Below are 25,893 nucleotides of genomic sequence, written 5' to 3'. Positions count from 1 at the left end.
TGATTTAGTTTCAAACGTATAAAAACGTTTTCAGTTTAAAAAGAACTTTATTATTAAAACGTATATAACTTTTATAAATATCTAGAACCACTTTTGACAACTCATTACTTAACCAGTATGATAAAGATAACGATATTTATATTTTATTTTATTAAATATATATAACGATTTAAATTAATATTATATATATTTAGACTTTTTTGCTCAGTTGGTCCCTCTATTATACCCCAAATCGCTGGTTTGGTCCCTCAGTTTTTAATTTGGCAATCAGAGTCCCTTTATTATTTTAATTTTGCAATTGGAGTCTTCCGTCTAACGGACATCCAAATCGAACGTTAACTCCCATCACGTGAGTTACACGTGATGGGTAATATCGGAATTAATTTTAATTCTTGGTACTGAATAAACCCAAACGGGTATGGTCCCCCACTTTTATCCACCGATTTTCACACTCATCCCTCCAAATAGTGTTAACCACGAAGTAAAACCTAAAAGCAAAATTGATTATCAATGGATGATTCAATGGATGATTCATGGACTATTCGTACATCAGAAACTGATCAAAAGGCTATCGACCAATTATACGGTATGTTTTATGCACCCAAAGCTCATAATTCTGTGGAACCCTAAATATTATTAGGTAATTGTTTTGTTAACTTTAATTTTTTACACATTTTTCAGATGTATACCCTGATTTGTTCACGATTGTGTTACATCATGGTGGATATTTTAGAATGGGTAGTGAAGTTGTGTACACAGAAGGTAAAACTGATTACATTGATTGTTTTGACATTGAAAAGTTTTGTTTAGGACAACTGGATTCAGTCATGCAAGAATTAGGTTATGATCCCACCAGGTCTGTGGTATATCGTTTTCTTAAACCCAATACAAACATGGATACTGGGTTAAATCTTTTAAATGATAATGAACATAGGGACTATTTGCTTAGTTGTCTAGAAGATGGTGATGTGATTTATAAGCAAATTGATGTGTATGCTGAACATGAGGATATTAAAGGGAAGAGGTTATGGTCAGAACAAATTAATAATGATAACTTAGTAGTTGGTGGTGTTCACAGTGATGGGAGCTTAGTAGAGGGTGATAACAGTGAAGGTAGTGACTCTGAGGATAGTGATTACATTGTTGATGATGAAAATGAGATTTTGGATGTTCATGTAGAGATGAAAGATTTTAATTTTAACATTGATAAGAATGTAGAGTTTATGGGAAATGGCTGTAACTCATTTGAAGATGATGAGGTCAATATTGAGGGTACAGAATTGGAAGTGTTGAACAATGATGGTTTTGAAAGCTATGATTCTCAAAGTGATGAAGAAGGGGTAAGGAAGAAGAGAATTCGTAATCATAAAAAGGAGGTTGAAGGTAGTGTTCAAGTGGGAAAAACTTTCTTCTATCTTGGACAAAAGTTTGAAAGTAAATCAGAGGTTAGGGAAGCTGTGAGAATGCATGCTATTGAAACTAGGAGAAAGCTAGTTATTGTTAAGAATGACAAAAGAAGAATTAGGGTTAAATGTGAAGGGTTGTGTATAAATTCAAAAGGTGGTGAGATAGTTAGTCAAAGTGATTTGTCAAAGAAGACAAAATGTGATGTGGGGCCCAGTAACTTAAGAGTTAAAGGTGGTGTAGTTGGGAAGAGTAAAGACAAAGTGACTAGTCAAATTAAAAAAGCAGGGGAATCTTGTAGTGGGAAGACTAACAAATGGGCAAAAAGGGAATTACACATTGTTTGTGAGTGGGTGTTGTTGGTATCCAAAGAAAAAGATAGTGAAGAATGGGAGGTTAGAACCTACAGACACCAACATGAATGTCAACCTGCAAGAATACTAAAATTCTGCACTTACCAATTTTTATCAAATCGGTTGGTACCTCAAATTCAAAAGAATCCAAAGATACCAATTAAAGCTGTCAGATCATATTTGGAAACAGAAACTGAATTAATCATCAGTGAGCATAAAGCATATCGTGCTGTGAGAAAGGCAACAAAGATGATTCAAGGGGATTATAAATCTCAGTGTGCTGAGCTCAGAGATTATGTTTGTGAATTAAAGAGAGGTAATGTTGATACTACTGTTAAGTTTGAGGTTGAGCCAGGAACCCTAAAGTCTGAAACTAGGGTTTCAAGAGAATTTACATTTGTTTGGGACCATTTAAGAAGGGTTTTAAAGCAATAGGTAGAGATCTACTTGGGTTGGATGGTGCTTTTATGAAACAACCTGCATCTGGTTGTATTTTGAGTGCTGTAGGGGTTGATTCAAACAATGGCATATATCCTGTAGCATATGCCATTGTTGAACAAGAGTGTGGTTCATCCTGGACTTGGTTCTTAGAGTGCTTGGGTCAAGATCTTGACTTGTCTACCAATTCTAACTTTACTTTTATCAGTGACAGGCAAAAGGTAAAAATTACTTGTTTAATTCATATTTAATTTAATTACATTACATTTGTTAATGGTTAGTTACTTTAACTTTTATTGTTTTATGCTGTTAGGGTTTAATACAAGCTGTTACAAATGTGTTTCCTTGTGCTGAGCATAGACATTGCCTTAGACATATTCATGGGAATATGAAAGGGGATTTCAGGGGTGTTGCTTATAAGAATCACTTGTGGAGATGTGCTAGTGTAACAACAGTTCCTGAGTTTGAGCAGGCTATGCAACAATTGAAGGAGTTTGATAATGAAGCTTTTGTTTGGTTAGCTAAAATTCCTGCCCATCAGTGGGCAAGGAGTCATTTTACAGGAAGGGCTGTATCAGATGTGTTGCTCAGTAACATGTGTGAGTGTTTCAACAGATGGTTAGTTGATGCACGTGACAAACCCATAGTTACAGCTTTAGAATACATCCGAGAGTATTGCATGAAGAGAATTGTTAATGTAAAGAAAAACATTTCCAAGACTAATGGCCCTTTAACACCTGCAGCCACCAAATTGTTTGAGAAAATCAAATCTGAGGCTCACCAGTGTACTGTCTTATGGGGTGGAGATCAAAGGTACCAAGTGAGTGGAAAAGTTAATCAATATGTTGTGGATATGGAGACTAGATCATGTGCTTGTAGAAAGTGGGAACTAACAGGGATACCTTGTAAGCATGCAATTGCAGTGTTTTATAACATGAGTGAAAATGGTTTGGAAACTGGTGAACCAGAAACATGGGTTCATCCAGTGTATTTGTTAGATACATGGATCAAAACTTACCAATACACCATTGAGCCATTGAATGGGAGAAGCTTATGGCCAAAGGCAGAAGGCATGTTCACTCTGGTATCACCAAAGACTATTTCCACACCTGGTCGTCCAAAAAAGAAAAGAAGGTTGTCCAAAAATGAAGTTGATGTCATTGGTGATAGTGGTAAACTTAGCTCAAAAGGTATGCTCATTTTATTTATTAATTACATCTAGTACCATTTCAATTAATATGGTATTTATTTTGTTAATATTTATAGGCAAGCTAAAGAAGTGTGGCACATGTGGTACTTATGGACACAATAAGAGTACTTGTACAGGTGAGAAGAAAAGAAGTGGGAATGTGGATAACAAGTGGACAAAAAAGACGGTGAAAGTTAAGCTATCTCCTTCAAAGAAGACAATGGTAGTTGGAAAAGGGAAGAAGAAGAAGTGAATGTTGGTGGTGGTTTGTGTTTTAATCATGTGTTTTATGTCTACTTAAAACTTGTTATGTGACTTGGTACAATGTTTGTATTTTATTAAGGTGTGTTGTTGTCTTTTGGTAAGTTTAAGCACATTTGGTAACTGGTACTACGTACTTATGTTGACTTTTGGAATCTATGACATTTGGTAATGCTTGTATGTTTGTCATTTCACTTTAGTTACAATGTATTGTCTGTATGTTTATCATTTCACTTTAGTTACAATGTATTGTCTTGTGTTTTTGGTTACACTGTATGACTTTGGTTACAATTTATTGTCTACACTTGGAGTCATTGTCTTGTGTTATAAGGTTACTGATACAGATATAAAACAGATGCAAAATTTAACAAAACAAGCTTCATTCCATTACCATTTTACAAAGTACATCATACATACACCACAATTTCAATGACTAAAAAAATAAATACCAAACACAATCCAGCTAAATATACACATCATCTTCCAATTCGTCTCTCTTTTTTCTGCATCTTTGAGCTTTTCATCCACTTCCATTTTGGCATTCATAAGTGTAGCTAGGGCATTGATTGTATTTAGAGGATCATACCAAGCAAAGAAGTCGCACCTAGTGATCTGAGCAACAACATAAACAGGAAATGCTAACATCTTGTTAATTATTTCATAAAATTCGAAACAACATAAACAATCTTACCTTTTTTTCACATGTATAGAATCGACATCCAGGGTTAGATTCAGTGCCAGATATTCGAATTACACAAGGTCGACCACACCAGCATTCCATTGTTATCGATTTGTAGCTCCAATTTCTGATTAATACGTTATGTAAATGAATTAGGGTTTCAAGTGAGAAGAGAGTGAAAAGCGGAGGATGAAAGTGGGGACCTTACCCGTTGGCGTTATTAAATACCAAAAAAAAAAAATTTAATTCCGATAATACCCATCACGTGTAACTCACATGATGAGAGTTAACGTTCGATTTGGATGTCCAGTTGACGGAGGGACTCCAATTGCAAAATTAAAATAATAAAGGGACTCTGATTGCCAAATTAAAAACTGAGGGACCAAACCAGCGATTTGGGGTATAATAGAGGGACCAACTGAGCAAAAAAGTCATATATTTATACGCGTATTATACGTACATAGTTTATACTTTTACTATACTTTAATTTTACATTTACTTTACTTTTACTTTAACTTTAATAATTTACTTTAATAATTCATACTTTAATAATTCACTTTAATAATTCATACTTTAATAATTCACTTTAATAATTCATACTTTAATAATTCACTTTAATAATTCATACTTTAATAATTCACTTTGATAATTCAAAAATCTATTATAAATAGAATTCAATAGGTTTCATTATTTCATATAAACTTGAAATTATATTTCTCTAAACTCTCTCAATCGATTTACATATATATATTTACTCAGTATTATTACAAGATATTATTAGTATACATAAAATACTACGATGGAGTTATGTTCAGGCGATTTCAAAATAAGTTTTCAAACGGGATAGAACTAAGGAAATTATAGGTTATAGCTATGGAGGTTATGGGTATTGTTCGAGGGTATTGCTCGAGAGGTCAACCTAACGTTTATCATTTTCGTTACTTCTACGTACTTTCCTGCAATATTGAATCATAATATTGATACGTGAGCATTCATATCTTATATTTTATATATTAATAGTGTATCCCTGACTAGTGCTCGAGTATATATGATTATGCATGTTTGTATGCTTAGTTTCGTCGTTAAATAGTTGATGATAAACCATGAATTTAATACATATGCTACTAAGATAAGGTATATGATATGCATGTCGTTGGAAAGCTGACGAAAAATTAATAACTTTTCATTTAGAAAGCTTATGGTTTCGATGACGGATTAAAAGATATGGTCAACTGAATTATTATTTATTTTAGTATTATTATTATTAAAATGATTATTATTATTACTATCGTCGTTATTATCGTCGTTATTATTATTATTTAATAATAATAATAATAATTATTATTATTAATATCATTATCGTTATTAATAAAAGTATTATTATTGTTAGTGTTATTACTATCGTTATTATCATTAAGGTTATTATTAATATTATCATTATTATTATTATTATTATTATTATTATTATTATTATTATTATTATTATTATTATTATTATTATTATTATTATTATTATTATTATTATCATTAATATTATTATAATACTTATTAGTATCATTATCATTAAAACTAATATTAGTATCATCTAATTATTATGATTACTATTATTATCATTATTATGAATACGATATAAAAGAGAACTAAAAGCTATTAAACAAGTCGATTAGGAAATAATGAGCATAAGTATCATGATTCAGTTAAAATTATGATTTAGATAAAAATATCATTTTCATTATTTTTTTTTATCATTATTAGTAATATTATTATGACATTAGTATTATTACAAAAGATTATTATTTGATATCAAAATTATTATTATCATTAGTAAATATCAATATTGTTATTATTATTATTATTATTATTATTATTATTATTATTATTATTATTATTATTATTATTATTATTATTATTATTATTATTATTAAAATAATTAATATTATTATTGTTATAAAATAATACAACTTTTGGTTCATTATTATTATTATCAATATTATATTATTTAATCAAATAAATACTTGATACAAATATATATTTATGATACATATCACTACATTTTTTTATCATTAAAAAGATATTATGTGAACATTATACAAATTATAATACTTAGTATATAAAAATATATTTTTACTATATATTAACATAAATTTTTATCATTAACACATTATAATAAATGATGAAATTAAAATATTGTAAGATACTAATTTAAATAAAATATTGTTTTTATTATTTTTATCATTATTATTATTATTAAAAGTATCATTAATATTAAAACTATCATTCTATTAAAATTATAATTTTTAATAGAAATATCATTGTTATTATAAGATATCATTTTTTTAGTATCATTTTAGTATTATTATTACTAAAAATTATCATTTTGAATAAAAGTATTATTTTTATATAAAATATTATTATTATTATAGTTAATATTAAAAAAAGTATCGTTATTATTAAAATTATCATGATTAGAATTATCACTTTATTATAATTAATATCATCGTTAGTAAATAAATATTGTTATTATTATTATTAGTAGAATAATAATAATAATTATTATTACAAAATAATACAACTTTTACTTATTATTATTATTATTATTATTATTATTATTATTATTATTATTATCAAAATTATTTTATCAAATGAATATGTGATACAAAGATATTTTACCACAGGTAATATAATTACATCAATAATACATGCCCTATGTTTTATGATATTAAGTGAACGTAATAAATTTTAGTAGTTAAGATATATAAAAGTGTATTTTTTATCATATTTAAATTTTAATAAATGACTTGTATTATTTATTCTAATAAAATCTGATAAATATATTTAAATATATAAAACGACTATATTTATGTTAAATAATAAACATGTATAGATTTTGGAAATCATTTTGGGTCAAGTTGACTTCTGTTGACTTTTGCATGATAATCTCGAGCATTAGGATTGTGATACACTATGGCTTGACCTAAATTGTTAGACAGATATTGACCAGCATATAAATATATATACTTAATATAGGTTCGTGAATCCGAGGCCTACCTTACAATTGTTCAGTGCCATCATATGCGTAATTACTACGAAATACAGTATTGTGAGTTTCATTTGCTCCCTTTTTAAATGCTTTTGCAATATATATTTTTGGGACTGAGAATACATGCACTTTTATAAATGTTTTACGAAATAGACACAAGTAATCAAAATTTCATTCTATGGTTGGATTATCGAAATCGAATATCGCCCTTCAAGTCTGGTAACCTAAGAATTAGGGAAATGGCCCCTAATTGACGCGAATCCTAAAGATAGATCTATTGGGCCTAACAACCCCCATTCATGTCTATGGATGGCTTTAGTACTTCGAGATTATTATTATATAGACGTCGATGTCTGTGGGGATATTCTATGCAATATGGTTAATGTCGGTTACCAGGTGTTCAATCCATATGAATGTTTTTTATGCAGATGGCTATATGCATGCATGATGTTTATGAGAAATGAAAATATGAAATCTTGTGGTCTATTAAAAATGATTGGAAATGATTATTGTTGATAAACTAATGAACTCACCAACCTTTTGGTTGACACTTTAAAGCATGTTTATTCCCAGGATTGAAAGAAATCTTCCATTGTACATTTGCTCATTTTAAAGATATTACTTGGAGTCATTCATGGTATATTTCAAAAAACGTTGCATTCAAGTCGTTAAGTTCATTAAAGATTATGGTTAAGCAAATGACAGATTAGGTCATTTATAGTTGGATATTATGAAATGGTATGCATGCCTATCAACTTTCGATGTAATGAAAGTTTGTCTTTAAAAATGAATGCAATGTTTGTAAAATGTATCATATAGAGGTCAAATACCTCGCAATGTAATCATTTGTTAATGTATTCATCCTTATGGATTAGGACGGGTCGTCTCAAGTTTGTTTAAGGTTTTTTAATAAAATATTAATTTTACCTTTTATACTCATGAAGAAGTTGCAAATTATATCATATTTCAGGGGTCGGTTTTATAATTTGTTTGGTTGATATCCTTTGAGAAATGTGGCATGATGGCAAAAACGACATATTTTACCATGCTATTTAGTATATAAATTTAGTATATAAGAATAATAATGCCTCCAATTTAAAAAGTGTTTAACGATATGTTCTTGAAATTTTAACTTGTTCAAATGCTCTCTCACAGCGCGCACCACACACACTGCATGGATCATGCGTGTGCGTGTTGCTTTGTTTTACCGACTTCGTTCTGACTTTGCTTTTCAGGGTTTTACTATTTTCAGATAAGTTTTCAGCATTATAAATACAATTGCCAGAATCCACTTATTATCATCACAAAAAACTCTCAGCTTTTTTAATCACTTACACAAAAAAATAATATCTTTGAAAATGGATGTGCCTACTTCGTTCAATTCACTACCAGATGGAATTCGATAAGGTTGTTGTTTTTCAAGAACATATAACACTAACACATACTTTCATTGTCGAGAATACATCTGGTTTGAAGAGTTGTCTCTAGAATTTCTTATAACATACGATCTTCGTGGTTATCCAAATCATTTCGTGAACTCTATTGGACTGACGATAATGATTATCATGCAAAGTCAATCAAATTCGAGCTTTATGGTCTATAATTGGGACATAAAGACGTTTAATACGGTTTTAGGCTTCTCAAATGGAGGATGGCAATTTTAGCATAGAGTTATGATCCAACGTGTTATGATGTTGCCCCGCGTTTAACATAACGTGCTGACTTCACCATGTTGTTAGTCGCTCTTTAACCACAATTTGTAGACCTTTGCATTGCGGCTAGAGGTATCATTATTTTTCATCTTAAAAGTTATGTGAAGGATTTATACATCGTAGCAACATAACGTGATGTGGACCTGAGAGTAAATATGATGACATTCTTACTATAGAGGCCATTATGATCTTATGGTTCATAAATGGTATCAAATTTGACGTCATGTACATCATTGTTAATAAGATGTAGTGTGCAGGTCAAACAATTATGGATCCACTCTCTTTCGGAATGCTTCTTACGAAATTATTTCGTTTTCTTGATCTTAGCAATAATGAATTGTGTTATTATAAAGTACCTCGTAAGGAATAAATGTATTAAAAGAACAAAGATGTTATGTTACATTGTATAATTTATGAATTTTTTTTAAATATATTGCAAATCTATAACCCCCAACAATACATAATATAAAGAATTAAATATTTACATAACTAAATCAAAATACATAACATTTTAAAATAGATTACTATTACAATCCATGCGTACAACTACCGAGCCTAGATCACAATTACCCTTGTTATCCCTTATGTTAGTTTAAGATCCAAACGTTACTTTAGGTTTTGATGACGACAATAATCATAAGCAATGACAAATAATACTAAAGTGAAAACGCAAGTTCATAAACCTACTTTTTCTCTTACGAACGACTAAAACACACAATGTCTAAATCTAAATGTGTTGTTTTAACAAAGACCATGCATACAGTAAATATCACGATTAGACCACATGATTAACCGTTCATGCTCTATAATCACTGTAGCGACCCAACAAAATCGACATTGACGGCGCCGTCTACTTAGGTCCCGTTACGTGGTCATAAGTCTTTAAAACAACGTTTGACCAAAAGTATGTCGCATTCATTTCAAAAGTAAAGATGTTTCAAGGTTTACAAAGTAGTTCGACAACTAGTTACATAACAAAGTTTAAAGTACAATTGAGACATATGCGACACAATTTGAAAGTAGCCAAAAGACGCTCCACGTATGCATGTATACTCGACATCCAAGCAAGTATCAAAAGTAATGAGCGGAAGCATGTATCACAAAATGTTCAAGGACCTGAGAAAAACATAAAAATCTGTCAACGAAAACGTTGGTGAAATCATAGGTTTAAGTAAGTAAGTACAAGTGAACCACAAGATTTGTAACATTGATATAATAGTAATACATTCCAAAAGTTTGTTTCACGAGCACCCAATTATCAATGCTTAACATTCCTTCCATAGAACCCCATCACAATAGTGTTAGAACATACACTGTTTCTCGAAAATATATTCCATTCGTAAATGGTAGCGAACCGTTTGAATGAGGGTTTGTCAAACCCATATGGCCATATAACATAAGTAATCGCTTACACCCGGCAAGTGTAACTAATGATAATCGAATTGAGGATTTTTGTTCAAACTCGTATGTAGAATGTTTGTTTTCCTGTACTTGTGTTCACTTAGTTAAAAGAAAATTTTATGTTTTCTCATCCCAAATGTAAGTTCAAAAGAGTAAAAGTGGGACTATGATCTCACCTTGAGTGCACGTATGTAAAAGTACTTCAACAAGTAAACGTGTGCAAGAACGAATGCTAGTCTTGACCTAAACAAATAGGTTTGTATCAATAACGGTAAACACGATAGGTCAAAGATGTTCAATTAGTCCTATGGCTCGTTACGACTCGATTATGTAGCATGTGAATCAAATTGTCAAGTTTCATGCAAGATACAAGTATAGAAACAAGTTAGAAAGATTGCATAATCATTTGGTTAAGTTTGAAAAAAAGTCAAACTTTGGTCGGTCAAAGTCAACGAAAAAGTCAACACGTTCGGGTCGGGTCCTGAACTATTTTTCTGTGCTAGTTATTCATATATAAGCATATTCGAATAAGTTTCATGTGAATCGGAGGTCCCTAGCATAGCAAACATTTTTCCTCTAATTAACAAGTTGGTCAGCCCACTTTGGCGTGCCACGCGGGGTTATGGCGCGCCGCGCCAGTACCTGTGCAGAAATTCTGGCAGTTTTCAAGTTTAATGCACGAACCTAACTTCAAACAATCACCATTTATGACCCGCAAACAACCAAAACATGTATCTTATATCATCGGAAAGGTAATTTGACAAGGAAAACAACTAAACACATTTCATCAATCACATTTACCTTTACAACAACCAAAATCACATTCAAAGCTCCTCATTTAATGCATTCAAGTTCATAAATGCCATTCGATGATTCGGCAACCAATTTACATGAATGATATGCCATTTCAAAGGTAATCAAGCATACAATACAATCTAACACTTACAAATAACATTTCATGTCATTCAAAGCATCAAAAGTCCATTTCAAGTTCATCAAACCCTAACCCAATTTCACCAAAATCACTAATCAAGTTCATGAAGTTTTCTAAAGCAACCTACACATCAAATTGAAGCTAGTGATACTAGGAACACATTTAATACTTGCACTTTATCATAACAACAACATTTAAGCAACCAAATCAACAATCAAACACACCAAACTTTCAAGTTCATGCTAGTTACTAAAAATAACAAGATCGAACATATAAATCATATATTCATGTTAGACTTGAGCCATAGACACTAATTAACAACTTTATACGTTAAAAACATCAATAACACGAAATCTAGTGATTTTAGAAAGTTACCCAAATGTAATGAAATCGGTATGGAATCGAAGAGGAAGTTGCAAGGATTCCAAATATGTAATTTGTTTGGATTGAAGCTTGCTAGATTTGATTTGGATGATGAATCTTTGTAATGGAGAATTGAAAGAAAATGTGGAAGTGTTAAAAGAAAATGGAAAAGGAAAATAGAAATGAAAGGAGATGGGTGTTGACTAGTCAAAAGCTAGTCACATCTTTTCTCCCTTGGCGAAAATAGCCCCTTGAGTTCGGTTGCGGTTGCGTGAATTACCTAAACGATATATTTTTAAAACGCGTATTAACGAAGGATGTTATAATCATATAACGGACTTTAAATAATTAAACGGAAAAGTAAACGGAAAAAGGCGGGATGTTACATTACCTACTCCTTAAAAGAAATTTCGTCCCGATATTTAAGTAGGCGTAGTAGTCGTTGTTTCTTCCTCGGAATCTTGTGTTTCCGGAACCGGGAACAAGTGAGGGTATTTCTTTTGCATTTGATCTTGCCTTTCCCAAGTAAACTCGGGTCCTCTTTTGGCATTCCAACGAACCTTGACAATTGGGATTCAGCTTTGTTTCAACGTCTTGACGGAGGTGTCCACAATTTCAACCGGTTCTTCCACAAAATGAAATTTGTCATCAACAGTAAGTTCCTCGAGAGGGATGACGATATCGGGTTTGGCAAGACACTTTTTCAAGTTAGATACATAGAAGGTAGGATGAACGGAGTTCAATTGAGATGGAAGATCTAATCGATAAGCAACGGTTCCAATACGCTCCAAGATTTCAAAAGGACCAATATACCGCGGATTTAGCTTCCCGCGTTTCCCAAAACGGATTACACCTTTCCATGGTGCGACTTTTAACATTACGCGATCACCGACTTGAAATTCGAGGTCGTTGCGTCGTCTGTCTGTATAGCTCTTTTGACGACTTCGGGCCGTCCTAAGCCTATCTCGAATTTGAACGATTTTCTCGGTTGTTTCATGAATGAGTTCTGGTCCGGTGATTTGTGTGTCGCCTACTTCGGCCCAACAAAGAGGTGAACGACATTTTCGGCCATATAAAGTTTCGAATGGTGCGGCGTTAATACTCGCGTGATAACTATTATTGTAGGAGAATTCGTCGAGAGGCAAGTGCTTATCCCAAGCTTTTCCAAATTCGACAACGCAAGCTCGTAGCATGTCTTCCAAGGTTTGAATTATGCGTTCGCTTTGTCCGTCGGTTTGCGGATGGTATGCAGTGCTCATGTTTAAACGTGTTCCCAACGCTTCTTGTAAAGTACGCCAAAATCTAGAAATAAAACGGCCATCTCGGTCAGAGATAATCGATAAGGGTATACCGTGTCGGGCTACGATTTCTTTAATGTAAAGTTGTGCGAGTTTCTCCATGTTGTCAGTTTCCTTCATGGCTAGGAAATGCGCGGATTTGGTGAGACGGTCAACAATAACCCAAATAGTATCATATCCGCCAACCGTCTTTGGTAGTTTGGTGATAAAATCCATCGTTATCCTTTCCCACTTCTATTGCGGGATTTCGGGTTGTTGAAGTAGTCCGGACGGTCTTTGATGTTCGGCTTTGACTTTGGAGCAAGTTAGGCACTTTCCAACATAAGTAGCAACGTCCTTTTTAATGTTCGGCCACCAATATTGTTCTTTAAGGTCATGGTACATCTTATTGGCACCGGGGTGAATCGAGTATCGTGACTTATGGGCTTCGTCTAAAATAAGGCTTCGCAAGTCCCCATAACTAGGCACCCAAATTCTTCCGACGAAATATCAGAGTCCGGTTTCTTTAACTTCGAATCGAGAGGTGAGGATGTTCAAGTGTTCGAGAGAGATGTTTTCATCCTTGAGAGCCTCATCTTGGGCTACACGAATTTGACTATTTAGGTTGGTGTGAATGGTGATGTTTAAAGCTCAAACACAAAGAGGCACAACTCTTTCTTTTCGACTCAAGGCATCGGCTACTATGTTTGCCTTTCCCGGATGGTAACGAAGCTCACAATCATAATCGTTTAAAGTTTTAATCCACCATCGTTGTCTCATGTTTAGTTGCTTTTGATCGAAGATGTGTTGAAGGCTTTTGTGATCGGTGAAGATGGTACTTTTGGTTCCATAAAGATAGTGTCTCCACATTTTAAGTGCAAAGATAATGGCTCCGAGTTCGAGATCATGTGTCGTATAGTTTCGTTCATGGATTTTCAATTGTCGAGAGGCATAAGCAATGACTTTCTTTTGTTACATCAATACACACCCAAAACCATGTTTCGAGGCATCGCAGTATACAACAAAATTGTCATTGCCTTCGGGAAGTGACAAGATAGGAGCGGTGGTTAGCTTTATTTTCAAGATTTGAAATGCGGATTCTTGTTCGGTCACCCAAATGAATTTCTTTCCCTTGTGAGTTAACGCGGTTAGAGGACGAGCAAACAAAGGGAAATCCTTGATGAATCTACGATAGTATCCGGCGAGACCCAAAAATTGATGAATGTGAGTAGGAGTAGTAGGAGTCTTCCATTTACTAATGGCTTCGATTTTCGTTGGATCGACTTTAATACCTTGATCACTTACAACATGACCAAGAAATTGAACTTCCTTCAACCAAAATTCACACTTGGAGAATTTGGCATATAGTCGTTCTTGTCTTAAGAGTTCGAGCACAAGTCGGAGATGTTGTTCGTGCTCTTCTTCGCTTTTAGAATAGACCAAGATGTCATCAATGAACACAATGACGAATTTATTGAGATACGGTTTGCACACGCGGTTCATAAGGTCCATGAACACTGCCGGTGCGTTAGTGAGACCAAATGGCATGACAAGGAATTCATAACTACCAAAACGAGTTCGGAAAGCGATTTTGGAGACATCTTCCCCCTTAACCCTTAATTGATGATAACCCGAGCGGAGATCGATTTTTGAATATACACGTGATCCTTGTAATTAATCAAAGAGGTCATCGATGCGCGGAAGAGGATATCGGTTCTTAACCGTCAATTTGTTTAGTTCATGATAGTCAATACACATTCTAGGGATCCATCTTTCTTCTTAATGAATAAAATTGAAGCGCCCCAAGGTGAATGGCTAGGTTGGATAAAACCACGATCAAGTAGTTCTTGGATTTGACTTTGCAATTCTTGCATTTCGGATAGAGCGAGTCTATATGGTGCACGTGCTACGGGTGCGGCTCCCGGAACAAGATCGATTTGGAATTCAACCGGTCGATGAGGTGGAAGACCCAGCAATTCGTTCGGAAATACATCGGAAAAGTCACTAACAATTGGCACATCATCGATATGCTTCTCATCGGACTCTACTTTCTTAACATGGGCAAGGATTGCAAAATAACCCTTATGGAGTAGTTTTCTAACTTTAAGGCACGAAACAAGGTTGAGTCCGGTGCAACTCTTATCGCCATAAACAATCAAGGGTTCACCACTCTCGATAGGAATTCGGATTGCGTTAAGATCACAAAGGATGTGAGATTTCATTTTGGCTAACCAATTCATACCGATTATTACATCGAAGCTTCCTAGTTCCATGGGTATCAAGTCAATTTCAAACTCATTACCCAAAATATTTAACGTACACCCCCGGTAATATGTGTCGGCACTCAATAGTTTCCCGTTGGCCACTTCAATGGTATAAGTGGTATCTAGTGGGAGTGGTGGAGTGCTAAAAGAATGAATCAAAGTCTTGAATACAAAGCATTTATCAGCACCCGAATCGAATAAACAAGTAACATAAGTGTTATTGAGAAGAAAGGTACCCGTGACTAATTCATTGTCATCTCGGGCTTCCTCGGTGTTGATGTTGAAAGCTTTTCATAACCCGTCCTTAACCATAAGAATAAGTTAGATAACGTATGATTTCATTGCGAGGTATTGACCTCTACATGCGACATTTTTAAAAGAACAACTGCATTTATTTTACATTACAAACCATAACTCTTATTTTAATACAAGCTTTAGACAATATAAAGATGATTATCATTTAGCGATAATCTTAGACTTACAAACTTTACATGTGATGATAACAATACGATTTCTAGCATATTTTACATTACAATTCCTCGGATATGCAGTTTTATTTTTGACACAAATATGCATACTCAAGATCTTGCTTAAATTCAACATATTGCAGCGGAAGCTTTTAGTTATCACCTGAGAATAGACATGTTTAAAAAGTCAACATAAAGTTGGTGAGATATAGGTTTAATGCCGGCAGCAATATATATATATAGACCACAAGATTTCATATATAAACATTTTAATAAAAATATTCTAAGTGGTTGAGCACTTGGTAACCATACTTAACATTTAATCACGTCGCATATTCCCTTTATTATGAAATCTTACTACACCGTACCAAGTGTAGTCACGAAACGAAGTACTGTGCAACCGTTGAATACTGGTCGTCCAGTCCGGTTGGGGTTGTCAGGCCCGATAGATCTATCAACAGGATTCGCGTTTACAATACCGTTGTAAATAATAGTTACCAAGCTACAGGGAAGTATGCCAGTGGTACAACTCAACGTAGAATATATTTTTCAGTTACTTGTGTCCATAACGTAAAACATAAAATACATGTATTCTCATCCCGAAATACTTAGAGTTTAAAAGTGGGACTATATACTCACTTTTACCTTGAAGATATATATATTTTGACTTGGTCTCCGGTTGATATCACGAACCTATCCATATATAGTTTATCAATATATTTCCATTTTAAACAAGCGTCACATATATATACTTATTATACTTTTAATAGTTTTAATAATTTCTTAGTCCGTAGTTAGCAGTCCGATGTTAGTAATTCAATTTTAATGGTTCATATTTAGGTGTTTAATAAATAAAACCCCCATCGAAATAAATAAAACCCCCATCGTATTCGTATTGGTCGGGATTAATCTTGACCCACGGTACCGGTGTTGTCAAATGACGTGTTGCGTACATAAAGTACCGGTGTTGTCAAATGACGTGTTGCGTACAATCATGGGATCTTATGATTAATCTTCTCGTATTGTTTACGGGTGATCCTGAAATATATAAAATTAAATTATGAGTACATATATATAAAATATCATGTTATTTTAAAAAGATGTGATTTATTTAATTTTTCTCCAATTATTTTCGTGGCTAAACTAGTCTTGGATATCCGATTTTGTTTTGGTCATAGTTTCTTCGTTACAACTCCGTTTTCGTTGGTTCAACTTGCCACTTCCTTGGATCGAGTCCTTCTTTAAGAATATGAACTGTAAATACCTTAGTTTGTATTCAAAATCACAGGTCATAGGTCAAACTTTAGTGAAACTTATGAAGTTAATCATTTTCCATCATGTAAACAACCTTAAATGATTATTTTTCTAAAAATACTTATACTTTGAGTTAAATCATGAAATTTTTATGTGTTATCATATTCATAGTAAATATCATTTTTCCAGAAAATAAACCTCCAATTCAAGGTTCAAGATAGTTTTTACTTATCCAACCCAAAACAGCCCCCGGTTGCACTCCGACGTCGTAAAAACAGTTTTTAAGGTGTTCTTTGAAAAACCAAGTTATACCTTGTTAAATTAGAATATATTTATGATATATTACAGGTCTTGAAGTATTTTAAAAGTTAAGTTAGAAGGATCTATTTAGTTTGCAAACAAGTTTGAAAACATTCAAACTATGTTCTTGTTGTTAAAATTTTATACCATAAAATAAGATAGCTATATATATATGAATCGAATAAGGTTATGAACAAAGTTACTACCTCAAGTTACTTGTACAAGATTGCTGTAAAAGAGGAGTAAAAACCTAGAACCAAAAGAGTGATGGAGTTGGATCAAAAGGTTGGAAGTAAACTTCTTCAAATAAGTGGTTATTTTGATATGTTCTTGAAAGAGTTTTCTTATGGTGTTTAAGGCTTAGCTTATGACCCAAAAGTTGCTGAACATGATGAAGGTTATGAGAGGGTTTGAGTATATGTGTTTGTAGAGTAATTGGTGTAACAAACTTGAATCAAATGGATGGGTATATATCCCCATTTTTGGCGTGAAACATGGGGGAGACAAAACAATTTTCCAACTTGTATTTTTGTATAATTATTGAAGCTAGATGTCAAAATGAACTTCCCTCTTGATGAGGGCAGATATAGGATTGATTATAAGTTGATTTGATGTGTATATACCAATAGTAAATACGTATAGAAGCTAGGTATGATACGAGTACATATACTCTAGATATACGTATAGAAATCTTGTGAAAAATGGAATGAGAATTCAAATATAGCTATCTTTTGTGAATATACTTATATTGTTTTATGTATTTAAGTCCTTAAAAAGTGATTAAATACATTATATATACGATATATGTATAAACATTATAGGTCATAAGTATTTATATCAAAAAACGTTACGTATGGTTATTGTTTTGAAAACTTAAGTTAGTAGTTTCAAAATATACTTATAACTTATTGTTATTAATACAAAATGAGGTATTAAAACATTCTTAGATCATGTTAAATATGTATATATACATATATATACACAAACGTATAATTATCATATGTTATATAGTTCGTGATATCATCGGTCAAACTAGACGGTCAAACGTTGTGTAAAACTCTTTTCAAAAACATAAATCTCAACAATTTGGATTGCTTATCATGTTGGTAAGGTTTAATTTATGTAAATATTAATCTTATAAGTATAGAACGATCGAAAAAGTGCGGGTCATTACAGTACCTACCCGTTAAATAAATTTCGTCCCGAAATTTTAAAATTGTACCTATTTTGCGTCATCGGAAAACAAGTGTGGATATTTTTGTTTCATCTGATCCTCCCGTTCCCATATAAACTCGGGACCCCTTCTAGCATTCCAACGAACCTTAACGATCGGTATATTGCTCTGCTTGAGCCGTTTAATTTCACGATCCATGATTTCGATTGGTTCTTCGATGAATTGTAGTTTCTCGTCGACATGGATTTCTTCAAGAGGAATGGTGAGGTCTTCCTTTGCAAGACACTTCTTAAGGTTTGAGACATGAAAGGCATTATGTACTCCGGCGAGTTGTTGCGGTAACTCGAGTCGATAAGCTACCGGTCCAATGCGTTCGATGATCTTGAACGGGCCTACATATCTTGGGTTCAGTTTACCCCTTTTTCCAAAGCGTATTACACCTTTCCACGGTGACACCTTTAACATAACCATGTCACCGATCTGAAACTCTAATGGTTTCCTTCGAACATCGGCGTAGCTCTTTTGGCGACTACGGGCTGTTTTCAATCTTTCCTTAATTTGTACTATCTTTTCTGTAGTTTCATGTATGATCTCGGGACCAGTTAATTATCGATCTCCTACTTCATTCCAACAGATAGGAGATCTACACTTCCTTCCATACAGTGCTTTGAATGGCGCATCTTTAATGCTCGCATGATAACTATTATTATACGAGAATTCTGCTAATGGTAGATATTTATCCCATCCGTTTCCAAAATCGATCACACATGCCCTGAGCATGTCTTCAAGAGTTTGAATCGTTCTTTCACTCTGCCCGTCGGTTTGCGGATGATATGCGGTGCTCATATCCAAACGAGTTCCTAGGGCCTCTTGTAGCGATTGCCAGAACTTTGATGTAAACCTACTATCACGATCGGATATAATGGAAATAGGTATTCCATGCCTTGAAACAATTTCCTTTATATACAATCGTAATAGTTTCTCCATTCTATCCGTTTCCTTTATAGGCAAGAAATGTGCAGATTTGGTGAGGCGATCAACAATCACCCAAATGGTGTCGTATCCCCAGGCAGTCTTTGGTAACTTCGTGATGAAATCCATGGTAATACCATCCCATTTCCATTATGGGATTTCTGGTTGTTGAAGTAACCCTGACGGCTTTTGGTGTTCTGCTTTGACTTTGGAACAAGTTAAACACTCCCCAACATATGTTGCAACGTCTGTCTTTAAATTAGGCCACCAATAATGTGTCTTAAGATCTTGGTACATCTTTCCAACTCCAGGATGTATCGAGTATCTTGTCTTATGTGCCTCATTCAATATCAACTTCCTTAATCCACCCAACTTTGGTACCCAAATACGATTTGCAAAATATCGAGTTCCATCTTCCCGTATAACGAGTTGCTTCTCATACTTCTTCATTATTTCATTTCCTATATTTTCTTTAGTAAGTGCTTCTCGTTGAACTTCTTTGATTTGTGAGTTGAGATTCATGCGAATTTTTATGTTCATTGCTCGTACTCGAATTGGTTCTCGTTCCTTTCTGCTTAGAGCATCGGCCACCACGTTCGCCTTCCCGGGATGATAACGAATTTCATAATCATAGTCGTTTATCAGCTCGACCCACCTACGTTGCCTCATGTTCAGCTGTTTCTGATCAAAAATATGTTGAAGACTTTTATGATCAGTGAACACAGTGCATTTAACCCCATACAAGTAGTGTCTCCATATCTTCAATGCAAACACGACTGCTCCCAGTTCTAAATCATGCGTCGTATAATTCCGCTCGTGAATCTTCAATTGTCGGGATGCGTATGCAATAACTTTCTTCCGTTGCATAAGAACGCAACCAAAACCTTGTCGCGAAGCGTCACAATATATTTCAAAATCATCGTTCCCTTCTGGTAACGATAAAATAGGCACCGTAGTTAACTTCTTCTTTAGTAATTGAAATGCACTCTCCTGCTCAGATGTCCATTCATATTTCTTCCCTTTTTGCGTTAACGCTGTCAACGGCTTAGCTATTCGGGAAAAATCTTGAATAAACCTTCTATAATAACCGGCTAAACCCAAAAATTGGCGTATCTGCGTTGGTGTCTTAGGGGTCTCCCATTTTTCAATGGCTTCAATTTTTGCTGGATCAACCTGAATTCCTTTGCTACTAACAACGTGGCCAAGAAATTGCACTTCTTTCAACCAGAAAGCACATTTAGAAAATTTAGCATATAACTGTTCTTTTCTCAACAACTCTAATATTAACCTTAAATGCTGCTCATGCTCTTGCTCACTCTTGGAATAGATAAGAATATCATCAATGAAAACGATAAAAAACTCATCTAAATACGGACTACAAACTCGATTCATGAGGTCCATGAATACAGCTGGCGCATTTGTCAACCCAAACGGCATAACCAAAAATTCGTAATGACCATAACGTGTCCGAAAAGCAGTTTTCGGTATATCTTCTTCTTTGACGCGTAATTGATGATAGCCCGATCTTAGGTCAATTTTCGAGTACACACATGATCCTTGGAGTTGATCAAATAATTCGTCAATTCTCGGTAGTGGATACCGATTCTTGATAGTTAACTTATTTAATTCACGATAATCTATACACATCCTAAAAGATCCATATTTCTTTTTAACAAATAGAATCGGAGCTCCCCACGGTGAAGTACTTGGTCGTATGAATCCACGATCCAGTAATTCTTTTAACTGACTCTGAAGTTCTTTTAACTCGGACGGTGCAAGTCTATATGGAGCACGGGCAACTGGTGCAGCTCCTGGTACTAAATCTATTTGAAATTCTACAGATCTAAATGGAGGTAATCCCGGCAACTCTTCCGGAAAGACTTCAGAAAAATCTCTTGCCACAGGCACGTCATTGATGCTCTTCACTTTTTCCTTCGTTTTGACTTTATTAACATGTGCTAAGATAGCATAGCACCCTTTCTTCAAGCACTTTTGAGCTTTCAAATAACTAATGAGTTTTAGCTTTGAGTTACCCTTCTCTCCATAAATCATTACTGGCGTTTTATCCTTACGAGGAATGCGAATTGCCTTCTTGGTTCACACAACTTCAGCTCCTATTTTGGACATCCAGTCCATGCCGACTATTACATCAAAACTTCCTAATTCTACGGGTATCAAGTCAATTTTAAACGTTTCTCCGGCTAAATTTATTTTACAATCACGACAAATTTTATCGGCTTTAATTAGTTTACCATTAGCTAACTCAATCATGTACTTAGCATCTAGAGGTAATGATGAACAATTTAATTCAGTGTAAAAATTTCTACACACGTAACTTCTATCGGCACCAGTATCAAATATAATAGATGCTGATAAGTTATTAATGGTAAACGTACCCGTAACAAGCTCCGGGTCTTCACATGCCTCTCTAGCATTAATAACATATGCTCTCCCACGTGCAGGTCCGATATTCTTCTCTGGATTCGGGCACTGGCTCTTATAGTGACCTTGTTTTCCACACCCAAAACAAGTAACGGTAGCCAAAGCAGTTCTATTTGCATTGGTGGCAGGAGTCTTGGTACCATTTGTATTTGTAACGAGAGCCCTACAATCTTCAGCAAGATGACCCTTTCGATTACATTTGTTGCATACCACATTACAGTAGCCAGAGTGATGTTTGTGGCATCGGTTACATAAAGGATTTTGTCCTTTGTAACCAAAGCTTAAACTACTACCCGCACCTTGCGTGATTTCTTGTTTCTTAAAAGATTGTTGTTGGTTACCTCGATCATAATTTCCATTCCACTTTCTTTTGTTACCTGATACCTTCACATCAGTATTGGATACTTTCTTATCCATGATGACCTGATCCATTAGCTCGTTTGCCATGGTTATAGCTTCATGAATTGTCTTAGGTTTCGATGCTGTAACGTTTGCCTTGACCTTTTTGGGCAAACCATCTTTGTACATTTCAATCTTCCGTTCTTCGGTTGGAACCAATTCAGGACATAGTAAAACTAATTCCATGAATCGCTGATTGTAGTTGGTGATTTCAGTACCAATAACCTTCAGACTTCGTAATTCATCTTCCAACTTCCTAACCTCGTTCCTTGGACAATATTCGTTGATTAACATTGTTTTGAATTCTTCCCATGGAGTATCATAAGCTACATCTCCTCCTACAGCCTTCACAAAATTTTTCCACCACGTGAGTGCACTATCTTGTAAAGTGCACGATGCATACTTGGTCATGTCCTTTTCAACACAACCACTGATTTTAAACACAGTCTCCATCTTTTCTATCCACCGGGTTAAACCGATCGGTCCTTCCGTTCCACTGAATGATGAGGGCTTGCAAGCTTGAAAAGTTTTGTAGGTGCATCCTACATGAGGATTTGGGTTAACTGCAGCAGCTCTTGCAGCCTCAACCCATAACATTCTGTCATTCACTCGCTGATTGATGAGTTCCTGGATTTCTTGTTCCGTCATTCGGTTCAATCGCGCCATAATCTTCAATAAGAATAAAAAAAAAAAATTATTCACATGGAATATTATAGATGTAGTATGTATTTACAGTACATCGTAGCTTATTAATAATATGAACCAGTTATTATTATAAAAGCCTTTTCTTCTTATTAGCATTTTATAATTATATCTAGGGTAGTACCTACCCGTTAAAGTTCATACTTAATAGCTTAGTACGAAAATCAATTACTACCACCCAAATAATACTTAACCATGGAAAATTATTGCATTTCACACTTCACTATTTTACATATGCTTATCTTACATCGAACATTAAGCAAACCACACTAATAATATTATACAAAACATTATATGATCCCATGGTTTAATACAGCAGCGCATCGTTTGGTCTATTTTCTAGGACGTTTAGGTTCAAAGAATCGCTTAACGCTTATCCTGGCTGTCTGCCTATATTTTAGCTGTGGGGCTGCAGAACTGGATGCTGGGATAGAACAAATAGGAATAGCGGGAATAGGGGTGGTAGTGTCTAGTGGAGTTGGTGCCACATCATCCTCACTAAACTCGGGATTTGAATTTTCTAATTCATTAGCCTTTCATTTCTTTCCTAGTTCGAACTCGTCTTTTGTAATTTCCTGTATTTCTTCCTCGGGTTCACTTTCCTCCTCGGGTTCACTTTCCTCCTCGGGTTCACTTTCCTCCTCGGGTTCACTTTCCAGGTTCTCTATAGTCGGTTCATCCGGAATTTGTGAGTCTTCCCCAAAGATATTATTTTCGTCATCGGATAGGTTAATGACTGGAACACCATCTGAAGATTCTGGTTCGGAGTCGCTGAATGTGATAACAAGTTTTGAGCCCGACATCTATCACACAACAACTAACCCATTAGTACTACATAATATTTACATATAAATTTTAACCAACAATGATAAGCAATGGTTTTTAAATCAGACCCGGTCAAAGTCCAGACTTACTAATGTATCCTAACGACTTATCAGTTAGACACACTAATGCAAACCTGGTTCGCTAAGACCACCGCTCTGATACCACATGTCATAACCCGTCCTTAACCATAAGAACAAGTTAGATAACGTATGATTTCATTGCGAGGTATAGACCTCTATATGCGACATTTTTAAAAGAACAACTGCATTTATTTTACATTACAAACCATAACTCTTATTTTAATACAAGCTTTAGACAATATAAAGATGATTATCGTTTAGCGATAATCTTAGACTTACAAACTTTACATGTGATGATAACAATACGATTTCTAGCATATTTTACATTACAATTCCTCGGATATGCAGTTTTATTTTTGACACAAATATGCATACTCAAGATCTTGCTTAAATTCAACATATTGCAGCGAAAGCTTTTAGTTATCACCTGAGAATAGACATGTTTAAAACGTCAACATAAAGTTGGTGAGATATAGGTTTAATGCCGGCAGCAATATATATATATATATATATAGACCACAAGATTTCATATATAAACATTTTAATAAAAATATTCTAAGTGGTTGAGCACTTGGTAACCATACTTAACATTTAATCACATCGCATATTCCCTTTATTATGAAATCTTACTACACCGTACCAAGTGTAGTCACGAAACGAAGTACTGTGCAACCGTTGAATACTGGTCGTCCAGTCCGGTTGGGGTTGTCAGGTCCGATAGATCTATCAACAGGATTCGCGTTTACAATACCGCTGTAAATAATAGTTACCAAGCTACAGGGAAGTATGCCGGTGGTACAAGTCAACGTAGAATATATTTTTCAGTTACTTGTGTCCATAACGTAAAACATAAAATACATGTATTCTCATCCCGAAATACTTAGAGTTTAAAAGTGGGACTATATACTCACTTTTGCCTTGAAGATATATATATTTTGACTTGGTCTCCGGTTGATATCACGAACCTATCCATATATAGTTTATCAATATATTTCCATTTTAAACAATCGTCACATATATATACTTATTATACTTTTAATAGTTTTAATAATTTCTTAGTCCGTAGTTAGCAGTCCGATGTTAGTAATTCAATTTTAATGGTTCATATTTAGGTGTTTAATAAATAAAACCCCCATCGAAATAAATAAAACCCCCATCGTATTCGTATTGGTCGGGATTAATCTTGACCCACGGTACAGGTGTTGTCAAATGACGTGTTGCGTACATAAAGTACCGGTGTTGTCAAATGACGTGTTGCGTACAATCATGGGATCTTATGATTAATCTTCTCGTATTGTTTACGGGTGATCCTGAAATATATAAAATTAAATTATGAGTACATATATATAAAATATCATGTTATTTTAAAAAGATGTGATTTATTTAATTTTTCTCCAATTATTTTCGTGGCTAAACTAGTCTTGGATATCCGATTTTGTTTTGGTCATAGTTTCTTCGTTACAACTCCGTTTTCGTTAGTTCAACTTGCCACTTCCTTGGATCGAGTCCTTCTTTAAGAATATGAACTGTAAATACCTTAGTTTGTATTCGAAATCACAGGTCATAGGTCAAACTTTGGTGAAACTTATGAAGTTAATCATTTTCCATCATGTAAACAACCTTAAATGATTATTTTTCTAAAAATACTTATACTTTGAGTTAAATCATGAAATTTTTATGTGTTATCATATTCATAGTAAATATCATTTTTCCAGAAAATAAACCTCCAATTCAAGGTTCAAGATAGTTTTTAATTATCCAACCCAAAACAGCCCCCGGTTGCACTCCGACGTCGTAAAAACAGTTTTTAAGGTGTTCTTTGAAAAACCAAGTTATACCTTGTTAAATTAGAATATATTTATGATATATTACAGGTATTGAAGTATTTTAAAAGTTAAGTTAGAAGGATCTATTTAGTTTGCAAACAAGTTTGAAAACATTCAAACTATGTTCTTGTTGTTAA

At 34.0% G+C, this 25,893-nt stretch overlaps 2 protein-coding genes across 2 annotated transcripts; both read left to right on the top strand.

Annotated features, from left to right (window-relative positions):
- The first annotated feature begins 207 nt into the window (after positions 1-207).
- Positions 208-2,212, top strand: LOC139902822 (uncharacterized). The gene is made up of 2 exons (XM_071885467.1): positions 208-586; positions 682-2,212. The coding sequence occupies exons 1-2, from the start codon at positions 511-513 to the stop codon at positions 2,190-2,192; spliced, it is 1,587 nt and encodes a 528-aa protein (XP_071741568.1). The 5' UTR covers positions 208-510; the 3' UTR covers positions 2,193-2,212.
- On the top strand, positions 2,168-3,817 carry LOC139902823 (uncharacterized). Its single transcript, XM_071885468.1, has 3 exons — positions 2,168-2,416; positions 2,509-3,385; positions 3,462-3,817. Exons 1-3 carry the CDS (start codon positions 2,225-2,227, stop codon positions 3,635-3,637), a joined length of 1,245 nt encoding a protein of 414 aa, XP_071741569.1. The 5' UTR covers positions 2,168-2,224; the 3' UTR covers positions 3,638-3,817.
- The last annotated feature ends 22,076 nt before the right edge of the window (positions 3,818-25,893 follow it).

Source organism: Rutidosis leptorrhynchoides, chromosome 3 (genome assembly GCF_046630445.1).
Source record: "Rutidosis leptorrhynchoides isolate AG116_Rl617_1_P2 chromosome 3, CSIRO_AGI_Rlap_v1, whole genome shotgun sequence".
NCBI lineage: Eukaryota > Viridiplantae > Streptophyta > Magnoliopsida > Asterales > Asteraceae > Rutidosis > Rutidosis leptorrhynchoides.
Note: the sequence above shows the minus strand (reverse complement) of the source record. Positions and strands in the feature narration are given on the sequence as shown.

Bases quoted from the DNA above. Each gene is read 5' to 3' on its own strand.
- LOC139902822 (XM_071885467.1), top strand. From the start codon at position 511: ATGGATGATTCAATGGATGATTCATGGACTATTCGTACATCAGAAACT. The intron at 587-681 runs GTATGTTTTATG...CACATTTTTCAG, and splicing joins GGCTATCGACCAATTATACG to ATGTATACCCTGATTTGTTC.
- LOC139902823 (XM_071885468.1), top strand. From the start codon at position 2,225: ATGAAACAACCTGCATCTGGTTGTATTTTGAGTGCTGTAGGGGTTGAT. The intron at 2,417-2,508 runs GTAAAAATTACT...TTATGCTGTTAG, and splicing joins TTATCAGTGACAGGCAAAAG to GGTTTAATACAAGCTGTTAC. The intron at 3,386-3,461 runs GTATGCTCATTT...TAATATTTATAG, and splicing joins TGGTAAACTTAGCTCAAAAG to GCAAGCTAAAGAAGTGTGGC.